The sequence below is a fragment of the Anabas testudineus genome, chromosome 3, assembly GCF_900324465.2.
Source record: "Anabas testudineus chromosome 3, fAnaTes1.2, whole genome shotgun sequence".
NCBI lineage: Eukaryota > Metazoa > Chordata > Actinopteri > Anabantiformes > Anabantidae > Anabas > Anabas testudineus.
In genome coordinates, this window is record NC_046612.1 from 5,745,226 (window position 1) to 5,767,503 (window position 22,278).

Consider the following 22,278-nt stretch of genomic DNA (forward strand, 5'->3'; position numbering starts at 1 on the left):
TCATGTCACACACTTTTTGCTGATGTGGGTTTAATAGCTGATTGTTTGGATTTGTTTCTTTAAATCCCAGTGAGAATTTTTGTTAATATGAGTGCAACATTGTGCAACATTTTAATTGTAATTAGAAACATTTTACCCGGAAACGAAATTATTTTCTAAATGCATTTTTATACACAGTAGAACAGGATCAACATATAGGAGAAACAAACAATCTGTTTTATGTAAATCACAGTAAAACAAGGCCATAAAACATATTTTTTCAGGGTCTGGGTTCCAGGACTCAGAGGAGACTACACAGGAGACTACTGCTGCGGCAGATGCACCACCTTGTCTTGTATGAGGGCACTTCCACATTACATTATATTACTTTATAAGATCCTCAGATAACCTGAAATCCCCCACTGAGGCATATTCTCCACCACCACCTGAACTATGAACTCCACCTTTGTTTAGGTGACAATCATCATCTAAGATTTTGAAGGATAGATTTTTATCTGAACTATATGTTTTTCTGCAAGTTGCCTCAGGCCACAAGACTTTTATAACAAACTTCTCTGAGCTGAGGATGCCCTCTGTCTTCACTGCTCATGTAAAAAATCATTCAACTGTGAGTGCTTTTATTAATCCTGCGTGTTGTCATCAACAACATCAATAAAACAATGTCTTATGAAGTAAAACAAACATATTACAGATTTTAATTGCTTCCCTTGACAGGGATTTTTCAACACTGGCTAAATAGATGTTTCTCACATACAACAAACCAAACATATAATTAACTATTAACATAATTGCATCTTTGATAGAAGCAGCAACAACTAAGGTGGCCTCTTCTTCTAGTTCTTATGAAGTGAGTGCCTGTTATTGCACTTTTATCACAGTATTTAGCATTTCAATGCTGTATTGTAGTATGCAAGTCTAATTATTCTGGTGTCTAATTACCTCTGCAAAACAGAGACTGTGCACACATGAAATATTTAACCCTTCCATGCATGAATTATGAGAACCTCAGTCAAGTGTTTTTATTACTCTCTAGGCATAAAAAACCCCCAAAACAATACAATTGAAATCATGGTTATAAAAAAAGTTAGAAAAATATTAGGTTTGACTTTTTAACAAATAAACCCCAAAAAACCAAAACAAACCAATAGCAGAAAATGATATACTGTGTGAAAGCTATGAAATAAAAGAAATTAATAATTGGATGTTTTCTCACATGTTAACATATTCTAATACTGCTCTGCTGATTCTAGTGTCTGAGGTGAAAGTCATCTAAACACTTTAGAAACATGCTGTATGTTTTCATTTCATCATATTTTCCCATCAAGCATCATGTGTGGCTACATATACCAGTGTCCCACATGCATGTATCATTAACTGAAGTTGTATAAAACCTTCAGTTTTCAGAGCATGATGTAATTCAATTGCAGCACTGACTGAGCAACACATGGCACTGTACAGAACTGTTGACTGTCTATGGTGTCTGGTTTGCTTCCCTCGACCCCACATGTGGTCTACAAGGCCATTTGGCTTGGTCGGTTGGCTGCTCATGAATAAATGCTAAATGCCCGAACATCCGCAAGACTGCAGGCTGAATTCACTTCTATTCAAATCTTAAATTCTGCTCACCGCGCTGGTTGTGACACAATTAAGTTATCAAAACTATAAATGCTATTGTATAACAAATACAAGATGAGTCATGAATTGTTAGATCTATTGTTCGATCTATGACAGATCATCACAGAGGCTTTTAGAGCTTTTAACATTTTTCTATTGTATTCATCTGTTTTTTCTGTATGTATGTGGTGATGCAAAGAAAACATGCTGTAGAAACTTGCATTAAGATTCCATGTAACCAGGTCACCAGTACATGAAAACTAAAATTAGAACAGCATGTCTGTTTCATCACTGCTTCTGACCATTTCACAGTGCCTAATTAACAGCTGCATTGATGTTAAGTAATTCACTAAGAGAGATAAAGAATAAACTAGGGAACAGAGGATAGAGACCAAAAAGATACAAGTGCGACAGAGAATATCTCTGCCTTATCCTCAGGATGTGTTTTCCATCTTTTAGCATCTTGTTATGAAGTCATGATGGTCTTGTGTGAGTGCATCAGATCCCAACCAGTAACCTCTCACACTGTGCATCTCCCTTCACAATGGTGCAGTAATCGCTGTCATCAGCTGCAACAGGGTCAGCGCAGATCAATCCTAAAGCGGATCATGGATTGAAAGGTCATGTTCAAGATGACTGATTCTCCTCTCTGGAGAAACTACATCTAGTAGTAAGCACAGTGGTGAGACTAACGTCAGTGTCAATACGTTGGTTTAATGTCCAAAACAGAATACACTGTACACACACAGGGCTGTAGTTTTCTACAATTACACCTAAGTTAACTTACAATTGGCTAAATGATGGGATTTATACAGTCTCAACTTCTTTTAAAGCCTTTCCATATGAATCCTGATGCCTGTCTCCCTAATGTTCTTTCCAGATTTCCTTCTGATTATTATATGGATTGAGTCCATGTTTCACGCTACCTGTGTTAATTAAAGCATACAGACTGTAAACAACTGGAACTAACAACTCTTAGCTGTAGAACTAACTTGCATTTTCAAAAACTGGAATAAACACACCTGACTACACTGCTTCAGGTAGCTATCTCTCTCACCCTCTCTCTGGCATTCACTGGCTCACTCTGGCACACAAATGAAGGTTCAGTTTTTTATTTTTGCTTTATTGGCATGACATGAATGCGTTTTTGGTTGCCAAACCACATAGAAGAACTAATAGATTAAGAAAAAGTGACAGTATAAAAATACTCTGCATAGGGAATTGGAAATTTTGATCAAGGATTAAAAAAAAAACCTACAGAGCAAATGAATTATTAATGCTGCAGTAAAATGTTTTTATACTGTGTGACAAGAGCATTTTACACAGGTGTAGCTAAAGCTGTGCACCAGCTAAAGATACTGAAGTGAAAAAAGCAAATGTCAAGTTGTCACTCATGTATTTTATCTTGTATTATGACAGGATCAGACTTTGTTCAAAGTTTGCAAAGAGATACTTTCATCCTCCATCAATAGAAAACAAGCTTATCATAATTTTTCCAAGGTCATGAAGCTTTTTCATAACTTGGAAAGTATTTATTTTCAAGTCTGTATTCAGAATATTTTGTCTCATAATGCTGATGGCAGTGTACAAATAGCAGTATATGTGTTTTTAAATAGCTACAGCACATTAATAGTTTTAAGTGTCATTAGTTTCCAACCTTGCCTAAGATGCAATAGTAAACACAAACTAAATGAAGAAAACACACACTGAAGTGTGTAAAAACTCTACATATGCACTATTTGTTAATATGCTAATAATTTTATACATTCACATTCTCAGTAAAGATCAAAATTTAAAAAGTAAACACAAATACACAAAAACATAAATAATGTTTATTTCACAAACATATCTCAAAATGTGGCTTCATCTTTTCAGCAGCATAGTTACTATAATGTTTTAGGATTATTTTATGTTTTATAGTAGGTTTGATGTGTGACAAAGAGCTCGGTGTTAAAAATAAGTGATGTTTTCTTGACCAGCGATGCACCCTGTTGGCCGTTACTGTATATAACATAGCACAGAGTATGACCCAAAAGAAAATAGGAAAGTTGCGGTAATAAATAAGAGATTATCAAGATTCTTAACTAATGAAATAATCTCTGAATTGGCAGATTAGAAGTTACAATCACTGTAGCAGTCATGCTTTGACCTCTACAAGAAAACCAATTATTAAAAACAGATTATTAATGTGTGTTTTTTGTTTATGTATGTGTTTGTGCACATGAAAACACTGAATTTAATATCAGATCAATGAATGAAATATTACCAAACACAAACATGGGTGTGACTGTTCAGTAAGCTGCTGCTTTTTCTAGCTTCATTGTGCATTGCTTATCATTATCCAGTGAGTTCTCTGTCATCAACATCAATCAAAAATCCGGCTGCTATGGTCAAATGTGCTGAGGTGACCTCTGCGGCTCCAGCAAAACTGTAGGTTTTGAGCTAAATATATAGCCTTTGTCAGTTTTTCCACTTTGTTTTATCATACATGTCGGTGGTGTGGAGTAAAATATATACAAATACATGAAGAATGAAACTATTTTAACTATGAGCACTGGCCTCATGTGGATAACAGCGCTGACAATGGGTAAGGCTCTGGTCACAAAATGAGAGGCGAGTTTAAACCCAAAAGCCACATTCAGGCGGTTATTTACTTGGAAGTCACTCAGATGTCATGACAGCTGTCGTAGCTTTGCTGCACAAAGATCTAAGTGCAACAAGGAAGGAAGGGGAGTAGTCTGTGACGTTCTGTCTTTCTGTTTAACATCTCTCACTCTCTATCGTTCCAGCAGCTAACACTCTGTCTTCTTCATAGCAGTGATTGAGGATCTACTTGTGCTGCTGTGTCACACACAGTGTGGTGCCATGGCCTCAAATGCCAGCCACATGTTGGAGGCTGCCTTGGAGCAAATGGACGACATTATTGCTGGTAAGAGTTTCTGGTTCTTTATCAGAGCCTCAATAGACTGCCCTTGTTTGTAATTGCAGGCCTCCATAAAACCAGGACTGCCCACATCATTTCGCTAGAGGATTGACATACATATATATAGTGCATAGAAAACATATTCTAAGGATTATGTAAATTTTTAAGGATCAGTTACAAGAAACATCTAAAAGTTAAAAGAGTTTGTGAAGATGAGAGAATGGTTTGTCAGTAAATGTTTTTAATGAACTTTGCAGTTATCCCTCCTCTCTTTTATTCTCCTTCCCTCGATCAGAGACTGTCTTTTGTACTTCTATGCCTCCTTTTAGAGCTTTTATGTCTCACAGAACACTAAATACTGAACTCCAAGTAAGTTTCCATCTCCCATTTTCTAGCAGAGGTGATACATTTTAGTCATTGCTGTTTGCCACAGTCAAGGCAGTGTATTTTGCACAAGGTCATAGGACAATGTTCTATTAATAGACGTGACAGTCCAACCATTAGGATACTACACAGATAACAGCTACTAATGGCACACTGCCAGTCAAAATGTATGTGTATTTACACATATCCACATTATGTCCTGACTGCATTACTGTACCTTATAGCACACATGAGAAGCACTTTTGGTGGTTTATACATGACTATTACAGTAGCCTACACGTTGAACCTCTAATTTGTGGATTTCAGAAGCCACCGTGTACAGTACTAGCTCATTTGATGCTATTTGCATCCAGTAAAGTAAACTGGAGCACAATAGTGCCCCCCTGAGGTCCTTTCAGGAACTATTCATATTACACTTTTGCCTTCCAGTCACCTTTTAATCAAAAGCAGATCAGAATCAGCTTTATTGGTCAACTGTGCTATACACATACAAGGAATTTGCTTCTGGTAATTTGTAACTCTCAAGAATGGGACAGAGTACGTCCAGTTCTGTTCAAAGTAAACAAGGTACAGACAGATACAGACAACAAGAAGAACAAGGTAGAGAGTATATGGAAATTCTTGGACAGTCTCTTATGTCCCTAAGTGCAGTCAGCTGTATTCTCAATACTGATGAAGCTGGAATAATCATGTTATCTGAGTGTGACACTGACTGGCATAGTTTGACTACTTTTCTCTGTACTTTTGATTTCCTGTTGTTCTCTCCTCCAGGCAAAATAGGTGAAGGACTGTTCAGTGCCCTTGTGCAGTTAGGTAGCCAGGATTGCCAGTCTTCACAATGTACCCAGAAGCTGACCCTTCCCCCACCCGTGGACCCCGCCCTCAAGGCTCTTCAGCTGACTGAAGCCCTCAGGGCAGTGCTGGAGGGCCAGGGGAGTGAAGAAGAACAGACCTCTCTGAGGAAAGAAGTCTCCACTGACACAGCAAACATTATACTAAAATGGCTGCAGAGAACCGAGGTGAGCACTGCTTCATGTACGTGTGAAGGTCTTCCACACTTAGACATTGATGGATGGCAGGTCATAAAACCCAGTGTGAGAATCCGAAACCCACTTTGAAAGATCCAAAATCCACTATTTAAGAATAGGTTTTGTTAGTTACTTATATAATAAATAATGTATATAGTATAGTACTTTAACATCTGCTACTACAGAATCCATGGATTTTACTAGTTACATTGTTTGGTGGTCTTTGATCCTGGTTATTAACATCTGGAGGGCTTTTTCCTGTCTGCTAAGAAGTTGAAGCTGGATCTACTGCAAACTGCTCTGGTAATGAGATCCAGAGCTCCTGTTTTAAAGTACAAACAGTTGCACCCCTAGTCTCCCTCATTTCCTTTATTCTTATACCCCTGTATTACTGCTATCCTTCTTTTTCTGCGACAGTTATTTGTTTGTCTGATCCACGTGAGCCACTACCAGTAGATTCCCCTTTTCTACTCTACGTCTACTTACATTTAATATAGTCAGCTTTACACTCACATTCCCCTCCAGTCTCCTCCACTGCCCCCTCCCTCCCATCTGCGTTGTCTTTACTGACTTCTTTCTCTGCACCACATCTGACAAGCATGTGCTGCAGAAAGTTTCCTCTCCCCTGTGCCCCTTTAGGAAACCCTGCAAAATTTGCCTGACGGCGAGGTACTTCAGACAGAGCAGGAGAACCAGCTGGAGAGAGACAGAGAGAGGAGTACAGGAGAAAGACAGGGAGGACAGAAAGAGATCATGATGTGCAGCAGAAATAAAGCGATGTGGTAAATATTAAAACAGTTAGAGTGCGCTTGAGAGAGAAAAAGCATCAGACAGAAAAAGAGTGAGTTAGAAAGAAGTAGAAAAAAGTGAACAAAAGACAGAAAGGGAGTGAAGCCAACTGGCATAGTTTGAGTTATTCGGCTGAGCTCTAAAAGTCTCAGGCAGTGCAGACTCCAAACCACACGGACCAGCGTCCTCTCTGCATGCTTTACAACTGCAATATGGAGGGTCTGTGAAAAAGAGAGGAGAGATAGAGTGTGCAGCACAGTTAAGAACTATTTTCTGCTTCATGCTGTGGAATTTGGTCTCTGTTCATCCTCCTTGGTGCTTTGTAGCACTGGCTGAATTCTGGTAGTATTTAACATTAAAAGCCAGGTCTACAGTACAATGGGTCTGCACAATGGAGTATGATATTGATTTCTACAAACATTTTGCCTGGCTCAGAAAGGTAAGACATTTTCCTCTTGCATGTCTAATCATATTTTCACATAGTACAACAACTCCACAGTGTTGTTGCATGCTTATGGTTCCTATAGTAGAACATTTGGGAGTAAGATGTGCCTTGTTTCCGCTGTACAATAAGCAAAACATGTTCTGTTATACAAGACCCTTATGGACTGAAAAGTTAATGTAATAAGGAAGCAACTAGTTAACACAGGTATTCAAGCAATTTAATCTTTATTGTGACAATGGGTGAAATGAGTCTAGATGGTTCAGCAGCGGTGACACAAGGGGGAATTGTTGAAAGCATAACAAGTCCCCCAAGCTGGTCATTAGGTTAAAGTGTTTGAGAATGAAAAATGAATAAACATACAGAGCTGAGATCATTTCCTGCCATTGAACCTGTAAGGGGCTCCTACCATCTTGATACCTTTGGCTGCTTCCATTAGGATTTACTTCTTACTCACTGTTAGATTCATAGAGGTTTATTCCAGACAATCATTACACAAATTTGCAAAAGGATGAGAGACTACTTATTAGTTGATGATTGATCTGCAACTAACTCCATATATATAACTAATAATTATAATACTATTTAGCAATGCACTATAATAAAGTGTAAAAGAATAACAAGATACAACAAATAAAACATATGCTACACAGTACAACAACACCACTGCCCTTTATTTTCCTTTTCAGTTTAACAAAAGCAGAAATGCAGCCTCAAAAAGTCAGTCAAGTACTGATACTATCACTTCCAGTGCTGCTCATTAGACCTAAACCTCAATGGAGATTAGTTTTAGTCAAGAAGCCCTCATTTGGCCAAGACTTTGGAAATTAATTTAGGTTTGCAAAAATGATGACAAGACATGATTACGCACACCAGATGATGTAATTGAACTATAACACATAATTCAAGTTGTGTAACTGTCAAATACAGTGAGAAAGTGAGAAAAATATCAAGTCGACCAGAGGAGGGACTTGTGTGGGACACCAATGCTATTGAACACTATAAGTTAAACAATATCTAAAATAACATACAACTTCATATATGCAATTACTAAGTATCATAAAGTGTAAAGTATAATATTACAGAGTGAAAACATATGGACAATGAATTCATAGAGTCTAATTGTATTTTTTAATTATTCTGAACCACTGAGCACTGGCTGGCTTCTGATGATGGGTACTGAACTACACAACAATTCCATGAATGTGGTTGAGAAATGTGAGATCATATGGTTGCACTTTGCTTCTCTTGCACTGATAACATATTCCTGACTACATGTGCAGTGTTCAGCTCAGAGTTCTGACAACATTTTTGTTTCCACTAATCACTCAGACTAAAATGTTGTACACAACTCTTAATACAGGATTTGGACTTTACCACACACACACACACACACACGCAAAGGAAGGTTAGAGCTGAGAACTAAGTTACATTTGTGTACGTGCATTAGTAGCAGCAACTGCAACACTGCAAACCAAATCAAACCAAATTTGACCCACTGTCAACTGTTCTGTATTAACAGTGCACTTATTGACCCTTTTTCTGAAGGCGAACCTTCATCCAAACAGCAGCAGTGAGTCCTATCAGGAGCGCTTATCACGTCTGGAGGGAGACAAAGAGTCACTAATTCTGCAGGTGAGTTTAGTCAGTCCTCCTGATGTGCTTCAATCTGCATCTTTGAATAGAAAATAATTTTATTTCTGTATATCAGGGGTAAAACATGTATCTTTAAGCATGCCTGGAGATCCACTGATAAAGGTGAATCAACTGACTCAAACAAAAGGATCCAGATCACAGCACACTGTAAACAGCTCCTAAACAGTGTCCATATCACACAACAGTGTGACACAGTGAAAGGACAATGAAAGGGCAAAGGTAGAACAGAGTATTGTGTTAACGTTGCGTAATTGTGAGTTTCTTTTGAGTGAAGCAACCGTTATAAAGTGGGTTTGGTCTTGTTACAACACTTGACTGTCTTGTTCTGTGTACTCGTGTGTAGGTGTGTAGTTCTCGGTACTGCCGAACAAGTGCTTATCTCAAACAGGTTGAGGCTAGCACCACCATTTACTGAAGCATGTAGGTGTGTACGACAGCAGGTGCCCTGTTTGTTTCTTCAGGCCTCACATAAAGCAATCCTTTGAAAATCTGATCCAGTTGGCCGGTTGAACCTGTCTTTTAGCGTGTGATTAGCTTTTATTTGGCCTTAATAGTTTCACCGCAGATTTACATTTAACTGCTGAGCGACTGAAGTGTTGCAAGTGCAAAGTGAGGCACAAAGAATCATTCATTCATCCTTCCCAAAGCAAATGTTTGCACTGTTGGGCAATTATGTGACTATAGCTGACATTAATGAATATGTACTGTGAGAAACTCTGTGGTAATATTGAACATCTGAAACTCTTAACTTTACTAGACTTGGACTGTGCTTGTGTGAAAAACTGTAAGATTATTAAAAAGCAAACTCATCTGTACTATCTTTATGTCCACACACACCTAAACACACACAGGTGAGTGTGCTGACAGACCAGGTGGAAGCTCAGGGGTTGAAGATCAGCGATCTGGAGAGTTCTCTGGTGGAGCATCAGCACAAACTCAACTCCACAGAGGAGATGCTGCAGCAGGTACACAGCTTTACTGACCTCACTTCATGGTGACTTGAGACAAAATATCTCACTGTACCCTGGACTTTCCGAACACTTTGAGTGTTACTGGATCAAAGTCAGGAAATTATGACTTTCACTAAGAGACTTCCAGGCGTTTTATATTATTTCATGTCCACATTGTTATTCCAGTTAATGCCGTGACAGGGGGCCAGACGGTAAAACTATCATTTAAATATGCCTCTTCCACAGACCTTTTTTTTCTCATAAACTGTAGGGTTTCAGCTCACAGTGATGTGTGCTTTGTTCAACTAAATTCCTTGCTAAGATTCCAGTGTATGTGGCTGCAAATTACCTTGACAACCTAAATATTTAGGACACTCAGACTCATTCCAGGACAGGCTGGCTCAGAGTGTAACCCTGGTTTATGTGGGGCCAGACTGGTCTGTCTAAGCAGGTGATTACAGCACAATTAGCCACATCCCCAACCTGTAAGCACCAGGTGTGAGTCACTGCACGCTCTCAAAGTAAGGGGGGGGGGGAGGGAGAGAAAAGGAATGAGAAAGAGGAAACTAAGGAGGGAGGACTGCAGCTTAAAAAGGTGGAGAGATGGGAGGGAAAAAAACATAGGGGTGGTGCTCCTTTAAGAGAAGTGTGTGTCTACAACTTTTAGTTGTTTGCTGTGGCTTCACATCTACAGCGGAGACTTTGCTAAACAGTACGAAGGACACTGAATCGAGTGGATGTATGAACCTCTAATCTACTGAAACTACAAACCATTAAATCCATGAGGGAAAGGTATTCATGCTTCTTTTGCTGAAGGCAGACACTGGATTAAGATGAACAAGGTATTACACAGAATAAATGTCTCTCTCATTCTTATTCAAATGGGACCTATAGGAAGAATTGTATTATGACTGCTGGGAATGTCTCTTTACCTATTTGATGAGTTGTCAACGTGTAATATTAATAATACATTCACCTGCATAGCCTGGCTTAATGCACAGTCTCTAATTCTATGTGAAATGCTGTATGTGTGCAGTGTATCAAAGGGCAGCCAGGGCTGGTTTCTTGGCGACATGGTCATTATGAGGCTTTGGATCTGAGCCGTAAATCTCTTCCTGGTGACAAAGTTCTAATATTTTCCATGTGCACATTAGAAGAAACCCAGATATTCTGCAAAGCCAGAGTTTTAAACTGATGTGTCCACACGGTACTCACTGTACTGAGCCTGTCTCAGATGCTCATTTCTGGACTTTCAGTGGCATCAACCAAATTAGTAATACATCTGCCTGCATAGCCTGGCTTACCTCTCAGCCACTGATGACAGACCAGTCACAGGGTTGTATGCCAGCCCTGTAGTTTCTCTCAGCACCAGGTCTGACTGGCAGCAGTTCATATTGAAAGGAAAAAAGCACCTGTCATTGTTATTTTAATATTCTTCCTATAAATATTTTGAATGCTTTTGGTACCCACTCCCCCATCCTCCCCAAACCCTCCCTCTGCTGTGTACTTTGAGGACTGTACAGCAAGCAGTGAAATAGCCATTATAAATAGTGGTCATGGGTTGTGTATATTTAGCCACTCAAACAGCGTCTGAAACCAGACTGTCATTACAGAACTGGTCGCTTGCTGTGCCCCATTCTTGATGTTGCCTCAGCTCAGTAAGTGAGCACAGTGTAACACAGAAGGGATAATGCACTTCCTGTGTGTATGTTTACATTTATCTGCATGTCTGTTTGTGTTCTTCCATGCTCTTGTATGCTGCTGATGACAGGAGCTTCTGCACAGGACGTCACTGGAAACCCAGAAACTGAGTCTTATGGGAGAGGTGTCCTACCTGAAACTGAAACTGGCAGACATGGAGGGACGACAGACCCACGGGGCTGAGAAGCAACACAACGCAGAGGTAGGTAAAGCCAAACATGCCATGTCCTTGTGGTTAGAAAGTTTTTTTACAGTATGTCGATATGATTGTTTTATGTCCCAGAACTTATTTACTTTTATTTACTTGTTGGGTAAAATCAGTGGGACCAAAATTTGAGCTAACCATCAATTTGAAATCGAACTGCATATTCTTGTTTAGCAAATGTGCTTCACTGAGGACTGTTTGCATGGAGGAATCAGTTCAGCTAAAATCCTCAGGAACATTTAGACTGCTTCAGTCCTTGGAAATTTTCACCTAACTCTGCCAGGACTGATGAGGGTACACACAAAAATCTGCCTTGTGCGCTGATGGATCTAACCTTGAAGTCAGCTGCTGATTTTATGGAAGACCATAAACACTTTCTGGACGGATGGAGGGGAACATTCACCCAAATCCTGGCTGAGTTGTTCGTGGGCATAGTCTACAGGAAAAAAACAGTCTCCAAAGGATTTAAATTTTTTTGTCAGCTTAAAGTGAATCATGTATTTGCTTAAGACTGATGTGTTACCAGCAGACATCCTGGCCAGTCTGTGACCATATGACTTAGTAAAAGGGAAAGCAGGGAAAGCAGCACTATTACTATGCAGGATACTGTAATGTTACTGTCTAAACACTGCTGGTCAAAGAGCCTTTGTGTCCTCAGGTTAAAAGAGTTCAAGCAAAGCAGAGCTGGTATGATGGATGGTCTAATTTGAGTGCGTGAAGGCTTCAGCCCAGAGATTTTATTCTTGGTGGTGGGTAAAATTTAAGTAGGCCATTCTGAAGAAGGAACTTCTTCCTAAATGAAAGTATGTTCCAAAACCAGGAGAAAAAGGAAATGAATGTTTTAATGGTTTATAAAGATTTGATTTGTTTTTCTAAGCATGAAGAAAACTCATAGGTGTTTTTGTAGATGACATCGATGACATGTGGAACCCAACAGCTGCTTGGACTTAAGGAGAATAGGGGAAATAAATCTGCGTTAAACATTTTACTGGCCTACCACGTGCTGTCTCTACTACACAAACATGTCCACACAAATACATGTGTGAGCACACACACACTGTTTGTGCTGTGGAGCCAGTAAGCTTATAGTTAAATTTAGCTGTGGAGGCATTGCATATCATCTGTCACATCCGCTGTACTGGACCCCAAGTGAGACTTCCTCCGTCCACAGTCCGAACATATCTCGGCTGCTGTTTACGCTCTTTTTGAAGGAACATAGGCACAGGTCACGTCTGAAAGATGGCAAATCTTTTCCCCACTGTTTTTTAGTGCAAACTATTCATTTCATAAAATGGACTTGCATTAATTCATGAGTATGGTACCTTATGACGTTAATACGGTTTCAAAGTAATTCAGCTTTATGAACAATACAAAACAAATGTGTTTATCTAGTTGAGATGAGACTAACTGGCCCACTGTGTCTGTATATGGGACCAACAAAGGAGCTATAGCATATACCATAAATATACATTCATGTATTCAGACTCAGCAGCTCTTCTACAATCTCAGGATTTTGAATATCACATGACTTCATTTATCACATAGAAGAAAACAACTGATTTCAAAGGTCACTTCTGTAATGATGTATTCACAGAAACAACATTTCTCTCCATTATTTTCTTCCCCGCTGAATCTGTTAGACTGTAGTGAATTTCATTAGTGAGCTGCAGGAGCAGATGTGTAGGTTTCAGAAGGAGATCAATAGCAAGATCCAGGAGAAAAAGGCCTTGGAGATCCCAGCAGACAGCAGCTCTCCAGTGGCATGTTCCACAGAGTCCCCTGAGGGTCAGGGCCCAGACTCTGGGTCACCCTGTGACAGAACCTTAGGGGTGATGCAGAACCTAGAAGAGGCTTCAGAGGGGCATGGTGGGAACACACAGAGTCTGGAAGATGGCAATTCAGAAGCAGAGCAGCAGCAACATTGTGGAGGAGAAAGTGTAGGCACAGCTTGTCTGCATGACTGAATGTTGTGAAAGGCATGGGTTGCCCCCCTTTGTGTGCCTGTGTACTCCTTAAGTTTAGATGCAAATGAAACACTCACTCAACAAATACCCAAAGTAATTCTCTGTCACTTTGCAACTTTTTCCAGAGGAACAACAAACTTAATCATACTTACAGTATCTGTTATGCTTCAGTGTGTGACACAACTAATGCATTTCATGTAATTTAATATTGTATTTTATGCAAGATTGCACAGATTGACTAGTGTCATATCAACATTAAACAAGCTACTGAAATAACTTTAATCTTTTTAACTGTTGCCTTGAAATTAACAGGGAAATTTATCTCGCCCATTCTGTTTCAGGGTTTACTTAAGGAGCTCAGGATTCTCAAGGACAAAGTGGAGCTCCTGGAGGATCAGAAGTTACAGTATGAGAAGAAACTCAAAGCAACAAAGGTAAAAAAAAGAAGTTTGGACTTAAATGGTGTGTAGACTTTGCAATACGCCATCAGAGCCCAAATTCCACTGCTAACTGTCCACTCAAGTTTCCTAAATGATGTCCAATCTGATGTCTTAGCCAGTGAGTCATTCTGTTTTGCACATGCTCTCTCATTCTCTGTTTTTCTAACAAGTATGAGAACTATTGAATCCCTATTTTACAGCACTGTGAAAATGCATTTAATAACAGCATAGTCCTTTTTAAATATCCAACCTGTATACATTGGCATGATCCCTTGTCATAAACGTCTTAGGCTTTCATGGGCTGTTTTACTTGCTCTTGCCATTTGTCCTCCATGATAAAATGATTAGTTCTCCCATTAACACCCGTTTTTTCATCATCTCTCTGTTTCGCTGTCATGATTGACGTCTTTCCCTTTCAATGCAATAACCGTCTGTGTATCAGATTATATTAGAATTGAAATATGAAGGAAAAAGTGTATTTTCCTTCCACTTTCTCCTACACCACATACAGAAAGAACACACTGGCAAATACATCAGTCTAAATCTAATTTTACTGCCATCTGTTTTTTCCTATAACTTCAAAACAAACTAAACAGTAGTGGCCTAATAATTAGTGTTCGAAACGCAGCAATGAAACATTTCTGTGCTTTGTTGTGGGTGTTTTTTTATACATATATAAATGTAGGGGAAAACATCAATGTACAGTTTTAAGTTAAGACATCTGCTGGTGATGCACGTGTATGGTGTTTTTAAATATGAAAGAGCTCTCAGCTGTATGTGTTTATTAAACAAACATGTTTTTGAGCATATTGGTACATTATACTAGTTTAGAACTACATGCTCTTCTCCACAGGCAGAGATCAGCAGCCTTCAACAGCTCCTGCACAGTAAGAACGCTGAGATCGAAAGCTTGCACAGTCAGCTGCAGGTCAGACCTTCTCTATCCACCGAGAGCTCAGAGAGAGGTAAGTAAAGCACCCAGGTTTAAACATCGAGCCCCACTGCCAGAGTCACCCGGCCTGATAGGTGACACAGTTAAAGAGTCCTTTTGCATTCATTAACTTGCAGTAACAGGTTTAAAAAAAAAAAAAAAAAAAGTCAGACTCGTCATGGGTACTTAATAAATCTTCTTTTAAACACATGGGGCATGTCTTCTTTTGACTTTTCATTTACTTCCTTTCTCCAGACATGCCTCTTTATTGTATTACATTTAATTGCTCTAAAGGGCAAATCTGACAATCACCAACTGGCTTCCAAACTGGCTTCCAAACTGGCTATGTGCACCGCCTCTCCTCCATTTGGCTGCTTCATCATATTAATGAATTCCTGAAAGCATGATGTCCTATTTGTTCTTAATTTTGACTGTCATACATAAACACTTCCCCGGGCTACTTGTTTAGTATAATTACTGTCACTCACTGGCAACTCTGAATACATGTCTCCAATTGTTACAAAAGGAAATGTCTAGAGAGTTTGGGCCCAAATAGATAAAATCTGACACAACTAGAGTTATGATTTAATAAGAAATAAGTTTGAGTCTAAAAATACATGACGCTCTTGTGAGGAATATGTCAACAACATGCTAGCATGCATATTTACCTTTCCTTTCTTTCTAAATAACCACATACTACTAAACACTAAGCAGCTGCCTGTGGGGTTTCTCTACTGTATATAGATCAAGAACTGCAGAGGCTCAGGACGGGAATGAAATCACTGGTAGCTGCCAACGATGAAAAGGTAAGTTCCCAGGAATCTGGAAACCTATCCTTTCTCTTTCTGGTCAGCACAGCTGTATGTGATTAGTCAGTTTAGAACAGCGTGTGTGTGTGTTGCCATCAGTTTCCTATAATGCAGAGTTTCTTACTGGCCTGTATATAGAACTATCATCACTGCTGTTTGCAGGGTCAGAAGGTAACTGTTTTTAGATGTTGTCTTTTCTCAGAGGTGCCGCCTTCCAACCTTTTATAGTACAGAGGGGCTTTTGTATTCCCCCTCCCATTGAAGCTTGGACTTTAAAGACTTACAGACACAGCCCTATATGTGGCACACTAGTGAAGACACACACGTACACACACCCCAAGGCGAGCCATTACAGGCAAAGCCACATTTAAGTAGGCCTCGATCTGCCAAGCCTAATTTTGGAGCGAGCTACATTAAGAGAACCATCGCGAAACCAGACATGGGCACCACTTCAAAAAAACACACCCTCCACGCTGCTGGTTACCACAAGTAAGATTTCCAGCGAGGCCTGTGTCAATCCCCTCCCTATCCACTATGTTGATGTAAAGGCCATATGGTGAAAGAGACGTTCATGTGGCACGTTGGTTAGTAACAAACTGAAGTAGACAGTCTTAACATTTCCTGAACTTCCTTGAACTTGATCTTCTATCTACTCCATTTTCTGCAGGACCGCCGCATTGAAGAGCTCACTCTGCTCCTGAATCAGTGCAGACAATTCAGAGAGGTAGCTCATAGCACAAGGCAAGGTAATCAGCTTTGTCAGACCTTAGCAACAACATTTCATCACAATGAGAGACACTGCACTTCCCGACGTAACAGAAATGTGTGTTTTGTTCCTGTAGCTCCATCTGCTGTTCGTTCATTGTCAAATGGCAGAACTCCATCAAGCAGCAGTGAGGAAGAAGAACAAGGAATGATGAAGAATACTGACTCTTCCAGTTCAAAATCTGAGGATGTTAAGTCAGAAGTTGGTAGAAACAACCAGTTTGTTGTTGAATTTGTTGTATGAATATAATCTTAGTTTCTCTAACTTGAATTGAATCTGTTACAGGTTTCAACAAACAGCTCTTCCTCCCACCAAACATCAGTTTCATCAGTCCAGAAGGAAAGTCTGCAGGACTCCAGGTAGTGAAGTTACAGTGTGTTGATTGTTTACTCTATTATCACTTGGTAGCATTTTACTGAGATCATTGTGTTTTCAACTTCTCAGAGCAGAACCACAGACGTTATCAAGTAGCATGAATAACCTAACAAACGGAACTTTGCAAAAGGTATTTTTTAACATCATACATATCTATTCTATGTTAATAGTACATATTTACATTTTAATGTATATAATAAACCCTGAATCCCTGCCTCGCTAAATGACTGCACTATATGTGACATGAACTGAAAACAGTTTAATACGTTGAAATTACAGAAAATTACAGTTGATTTCTTCAAATTTCTTGTTTTTTCTATGGACATCTGTGTGTTTAATTTAGAGTGGTCTGGGTGATATCAGAAGTCAGACGCTACCTGTGAATTCCTCTCTGTCAGAGCAAAACGGGATCAGAGACAGCGGTAGTGAAATGCAGCAACAGCAGGCTCCAGATGGGAGCAAGGATGGAGACTCGAGCCAAAGTAAACCCAGAAATATTAACTCGGGCTATACAGGATGTGATATATGATATAACATATAACTAATTGTGCACAGTAATAACCCCAGAAAAAGGATCGGACTTTGACTGCAGAACAGCTGTGAGACCAGTAATTCCCATGTGCAAAAAGCAGCATTCATATTTGGAGCAAACCACTCTTTCAACCCGACGACCACTACACCTTTGATCACAGCTAATTGTAGAGACTCTTGACATGGGATAGACGTTTTTTACCACACACACCCTCTCTCTTGCTCTGATCGACCACATTCATTACAGCTCCACCCTTCCTCAGCTTCACTGACCAGTTTTAACATCACGAGACCCACCCTGATTTCACTGTGCAGAGTTCTGCAGTCACATGGGCACCGACTGCAGCCCATATCGTAAAGATCACACATTGTAAAATTTAGCTTAAACCCTTTCTTTTTCATGGGACATTAACTGATGAACAATTTGCTGAACTCAATGGTCCGTAACCTGTGCTGCCAAATAAAGCACTGTAAAAAGGTAGCGCACAACATGTGTGCCATTTAGCCCTAAGTTCTGTTTGGTTTTTGGCTGCTTTAGTCTCCCATTAAGATTTTTATTTCACAAAAACTAATTCTATACATACAGATCTGATCTTTTCAAAGTCATTATCACAAGGCTTTTTTGATAAATTACACAAAGTCTTTGTTCAAATTATTATCCTTTTATTGCATCTATGAAAATGAAGCATATCCTAGCTAAAAAAAGCTAATTATATTTGTACTTAATTTTGTACTTTTGTGTAAGTAGTATTATACTGACTGTGGTTTTCTCTCAAAGGTAAGCTGGAGAAAGGTGATGACAGCACTTTAAGTGATAGTTCCTCTGTTCATTCTGGGACTAATACACAGCCTGGACAGCGAACTGTGGGGTCGCCAGAATACATGAAGAATAACAGGAGCTTCAAGAGACTCTGGGGAAAGTGAGTGTGGGGAAATGTACATTATTACACCAACAATGCTTTAAGAGAGATGAAGTAGGCCACAAAACAAAGTGAATATACACTGATTGTACCAAATCTAAAGAATAAAAGAGGCTTCCGGTATTTTTATCCTGATGGTTTATTCTCGTTCATATAGACTTCGAAGAACCCAATCTGGAGGGCTCCAAGCAGCAGATCCAGATGCTGGTCAGTTTAAAAGAGGAGGACTACGTGCTACAGCTGGACCCAGACTCACGAGGACCCCTGAATCTGATTATTCTGCACGGTAAAGTTCAACGTGCCTCTACCAGGTTTAAAAATGTCTGGTTTTGTTTTCTCACCTCATCAAACAAAACTGATTTGGTTTAAAAAGTACTGCAGGCATCATTTATGCATTTTACTTTTTCTTAAAATAACCATTTTAAATACTTAATGAATTAATTTATTATCTATTATGTTCCTTTCTTCTCGACAGTGATATGAATATTCCGTTCAGTCAGTGGACCAAAGAGCAGGTGTGTGGTTGGCTAGAGGACTACGGACTGGGCCAGTATGTCAATCTCTCCAGACAGTGGGTTGACAATGGACAGACACTGCTGGCTGCCACACCTCAGGACTTTGAGAAGGTCAGAGGATGATGCAGGACAACTGATAAACTAAAATGTCAGACAAATGAAATGAAATAAAAGGAAATTGCATCAATCATACTCCACTCTCTAGTTTTATTGTGATAAAAGAACGTTTTTTTCTAACTGCAGGAGATGGGCATGAAGAATCCACTGCACAGGAAAAAGCTGCAGTTTGCTTTGAAGGCATTCACCAGTAAAACTGTAGAGAAATCAGCAGAACTGGACCACATCTGGGTTACCCGTAAGATTTTTTTCTACATGCATCTACTCCTAATGCTTTGTGTTCTTTCTTGAATCAAATCCAAAAATAGTGAGAGGGACTTTCTTTATACCACAAACCAAACAAAGAGATGTTAAATGTAGCTATTACAGTAAAACCAGGAACGGTATCTTAACTTACTCTGAACAGCTCATATTTAAAGAATGTAGCATTTGTACTAAAATGTGCCTTCAGTGAATTAATTAAATTCATATGTTCATGTTTTAGGCTGGTTGGATGACATTGGTTTGCCTCAGTATAAAGACCAGTTCCATGAAGCTCGAGTAGATGGTCGAATGATACAGTACCTCACAGTGGTAAGACTTCATCTAGATGTATCTAGAAAATAAAATAAAACAATAGTGTGAATTTCTATACTTTGAATTAAACTAATGTTCAGTGATGTTCTTTTGCTGTTCACACAGAATGACCTCTTAACCCTGAAGGTTACTAGCCAGCTACATCACCTCAGTATTAAATGTGCCATCCATGTCCTTCATGTCAACAAGTTCAACCCCAACTGTCTTCGACGTAGGCCAGAAGAAGAGGTAAACCAAATTAGAGAAGGACTGGTTAACACTCAAATCTGACAGAACACAAAACAGTACAGACATTTAAACACAAGGAGACTTCAAGTGTTTTACTGAACTACCACATGGTGATCATATGTCCTCACACTATTTGCCCACAAGATGGCGACAGACTGCTGCTGAGTGCTTCCAAATAAAAAGCATTGTTCTTTTCCATTTAAGCCCCATTGTACCCACATCTTGTATATTTAGAAGCAGCCCTCTCCCTCGGACGTCGTGCAGTGGTCTAACCATCGTGTGATGGAGTGGCTAAGGGCAGTGGATCTAGCCGAGTACGCTCCTAATCTGAGGGGCAGTGGTGTTCACGGTGGGCTGATTGTAAGTACTGTACTGTGAAGTTTGACCCTGTCTGCGAGATTTCCATGTGATACCAGCATTACACGATTAGAGGCCTAAATTTGCTGTTGTTAACTGCTATCAACATGCTTTTCCATAGATCCTGGAGCCTCGTTTCAGCTCAGAGACTTTGGCCCTGCTGTTAAATATTCCTCCCCAGAAGACTTTGCTCCGTCGCCACCTCGCCACAGCTTTCTCTGCCCTGGTGGGGCCTCAGGCCATGCAGGAGAAGCGAGAGTATGGCAATGCCACAGGTCATGTTCCCCTAACTACCACTGCTAAAGTAAAGGTAAGAGCACAACGTATGAATCCAAGTGTCCCATACAAGTTGATGAATGACATCAAAATAAGTTATTATTGGGTTGAACTTTGTTTTCAGCCAAAGAAGTTGGGCTTCACCCAATTCAGTCACCTCAGAAAGAGAAAACCTGACGAATCTGCGGACTATATCTGCCCAATAGACAGTGGAGCACTGACAGTGAATGGAATTTCCCGATTGCCATCTGCAGCACTCAGGGGCCTCAGCCCCAGCTTGGAGAGACAAGCTAAGAAACTGGAGCAGGCTGGGACAAAGGTTCAGACTAAAAGCCCCAAACAATAATTACCCTTTACCCCCAAAATCTCACAAGGAGACTGCTTTGAATCAGCTGTAGTTCTTATTCAGAAATGCAACGAAGACGCATCTGTTGGTGAGTTCCTAGACAGCCTGCAAATATGTTGTGTTGAGCAGGTTAAGTTAATCGCTGTTAATGTATATTTTACCACATGTTGCTCAAACTATGCACATCTAAAGTGATAATGAACAATGGCATTGTGTGAAATGTTTTATGAAAGCTGCTCTCTGCATTCCTTATACAGTTGGATTCCAAAGCTTATGTTTTCTCTTCAACGCTGCATTTAACTGAACTTTTTGTATCTAAAACTGTAGATTTAGTTCATATTATAAATTAGGATTGACTGTACAGTGTAATAAGTAACACCAGCTATTTTCAGTGTAGATGTTTCGCGTCTTATTCATGTTCAAAATTCATTTAGATTCTTGATGGTATGCCACAGAGGTACTGTTCTGCACTTTCAAATAAGGCTTGTTGATATACGTCAGGATTCTCTACCTAAACGCTGCCTTGTTTCATACAGTCATTGTGAAAATGCAGTATATAATAAACATTAGATCAACATTTTGTCTTGTTGGGATTTTTTTTAAGAAAATACCTTACCACAACATTTACAAAGCAAACATTGTACTACTGCCTGATTCCTTTATGTGCTGAACACTTTAATCATGTTTACATTTGAGCTAAATTAGCACACTATATTTGAATGAAAAAAGTGAAACGCACGTACGAGGCACCACACTACTGTACAGTATACAGGAGTTTTGGTCTGCGCCAGCTCCGACGTTGAAATGCTTTAATGTTGCTGACAAGGATGATGTTGTTTGTTTCAAACCTTTAATCAAAAGGTATTAAAAATCTATTTAACAATTTAAGTTTCATAAAGTTATAACTTACAGCATTTATAGTAACTAAAAAAAACTAAATTTGATACATGGCCAACTTCCCTAAAACAGTGTTTGGTAGTTTTCATGTTCAGTTATAGATAAAAGTGTAACTATGCAACACATCGATACAAGTTATTATATATAATGACACCAGGCCGTGCTGTATTGTATTTGCAGTTTTCAAAATAACCAAAAATTAAATGCAGAGAGTGCAATACTATGCAGAAATTAAGTTGGACTCTCTGCATCTAATGTTTGATTATAGTATTTGGATCGTTCTTTTGAATGAAGTTATAAGCCGTGTAAAGAAGTGGTGATGAGGCATCTGTCAAGGCTGAATGAAACACAGCCGAATTGCCTTTATCTGAGCTGTATTTGCTCATGATATGCATTTAACTAACGTCCACTTAATTCAACACCCGTCTATTGTAAATGCAATGTAATGCATTTCCAGTAAATTGTATTTCCCAAACATATTTTTTGGTTTAAATATTAATTTTTCCAAACAGAGAGCTGTAATGAAACAGGAAATGAC

At 39.4% G+C, this 22,278-nt stretch overlaps 1 protein-coding gene across 3 annotated transcripts; it reads left to right on the forward strand.

Moving 5' to 3' along the window:
- Positions 1-7,094: 7,094 nt before the first annotated feature.
- Positions 7,095-21,423, forward strand: ppfibp2a (PPFIA binding protein 2a). Of its 3 annotated transcripts, XM_026378829.2 has the most exons (21): positions 7,095-7,177; positions 8,729-8,815; positions 9,688-9,801; positions 11,558-11,689; positions 13,998-14,090; positions 14,950-15,061; positions 15,772-15,833; positions 16,504-16,582; positions 16,679-16,803; positions 16,888-16,961; positions 17,047-17,107; positions 17,321-17,459; positions 18,287-18,428; positions 18,586-18,714; positions 18,904-19,054; positions 19,187-19,298; positions 19,545-19,633; positions 19,742-19,864; positions 20,099-20,224; positions 20,343-20,531; positions 20,622-21,423. In XM_026378829.2, exons 1-21 carry the CDS (start codon positions 7,130-7,132, stop codon positions 20,841-20,843), a joined length of 2,409 nt encoding a protein of 802 aa, XP_026234614.1. In that variant the 5' UTR covers positions 7,095-7,129; the 3' UTR covers positions 20,844-21,423. The 3 variants fall into 3 exon arrangements, with proteins under 3 accessions (XP_026234614.1, XP_026234615.1, XP_026234617.1); XM_026378830.2 differs by lacking the exons at positions 7,095-7,177; positions 8,729-8,815; positions 9,688-9,801 and adding an exon at positions 10,444-10,628; XM_026378832.2 differs by lacking the exons at positions 7,095-7,177; positions 8,729-8,815; positions 9,688-9,801 and adding an exon at positions 11,425-11,444.
- The last annotated feature ends 855 nt before the right edge of the window (positions 21,424-22,278 follow it).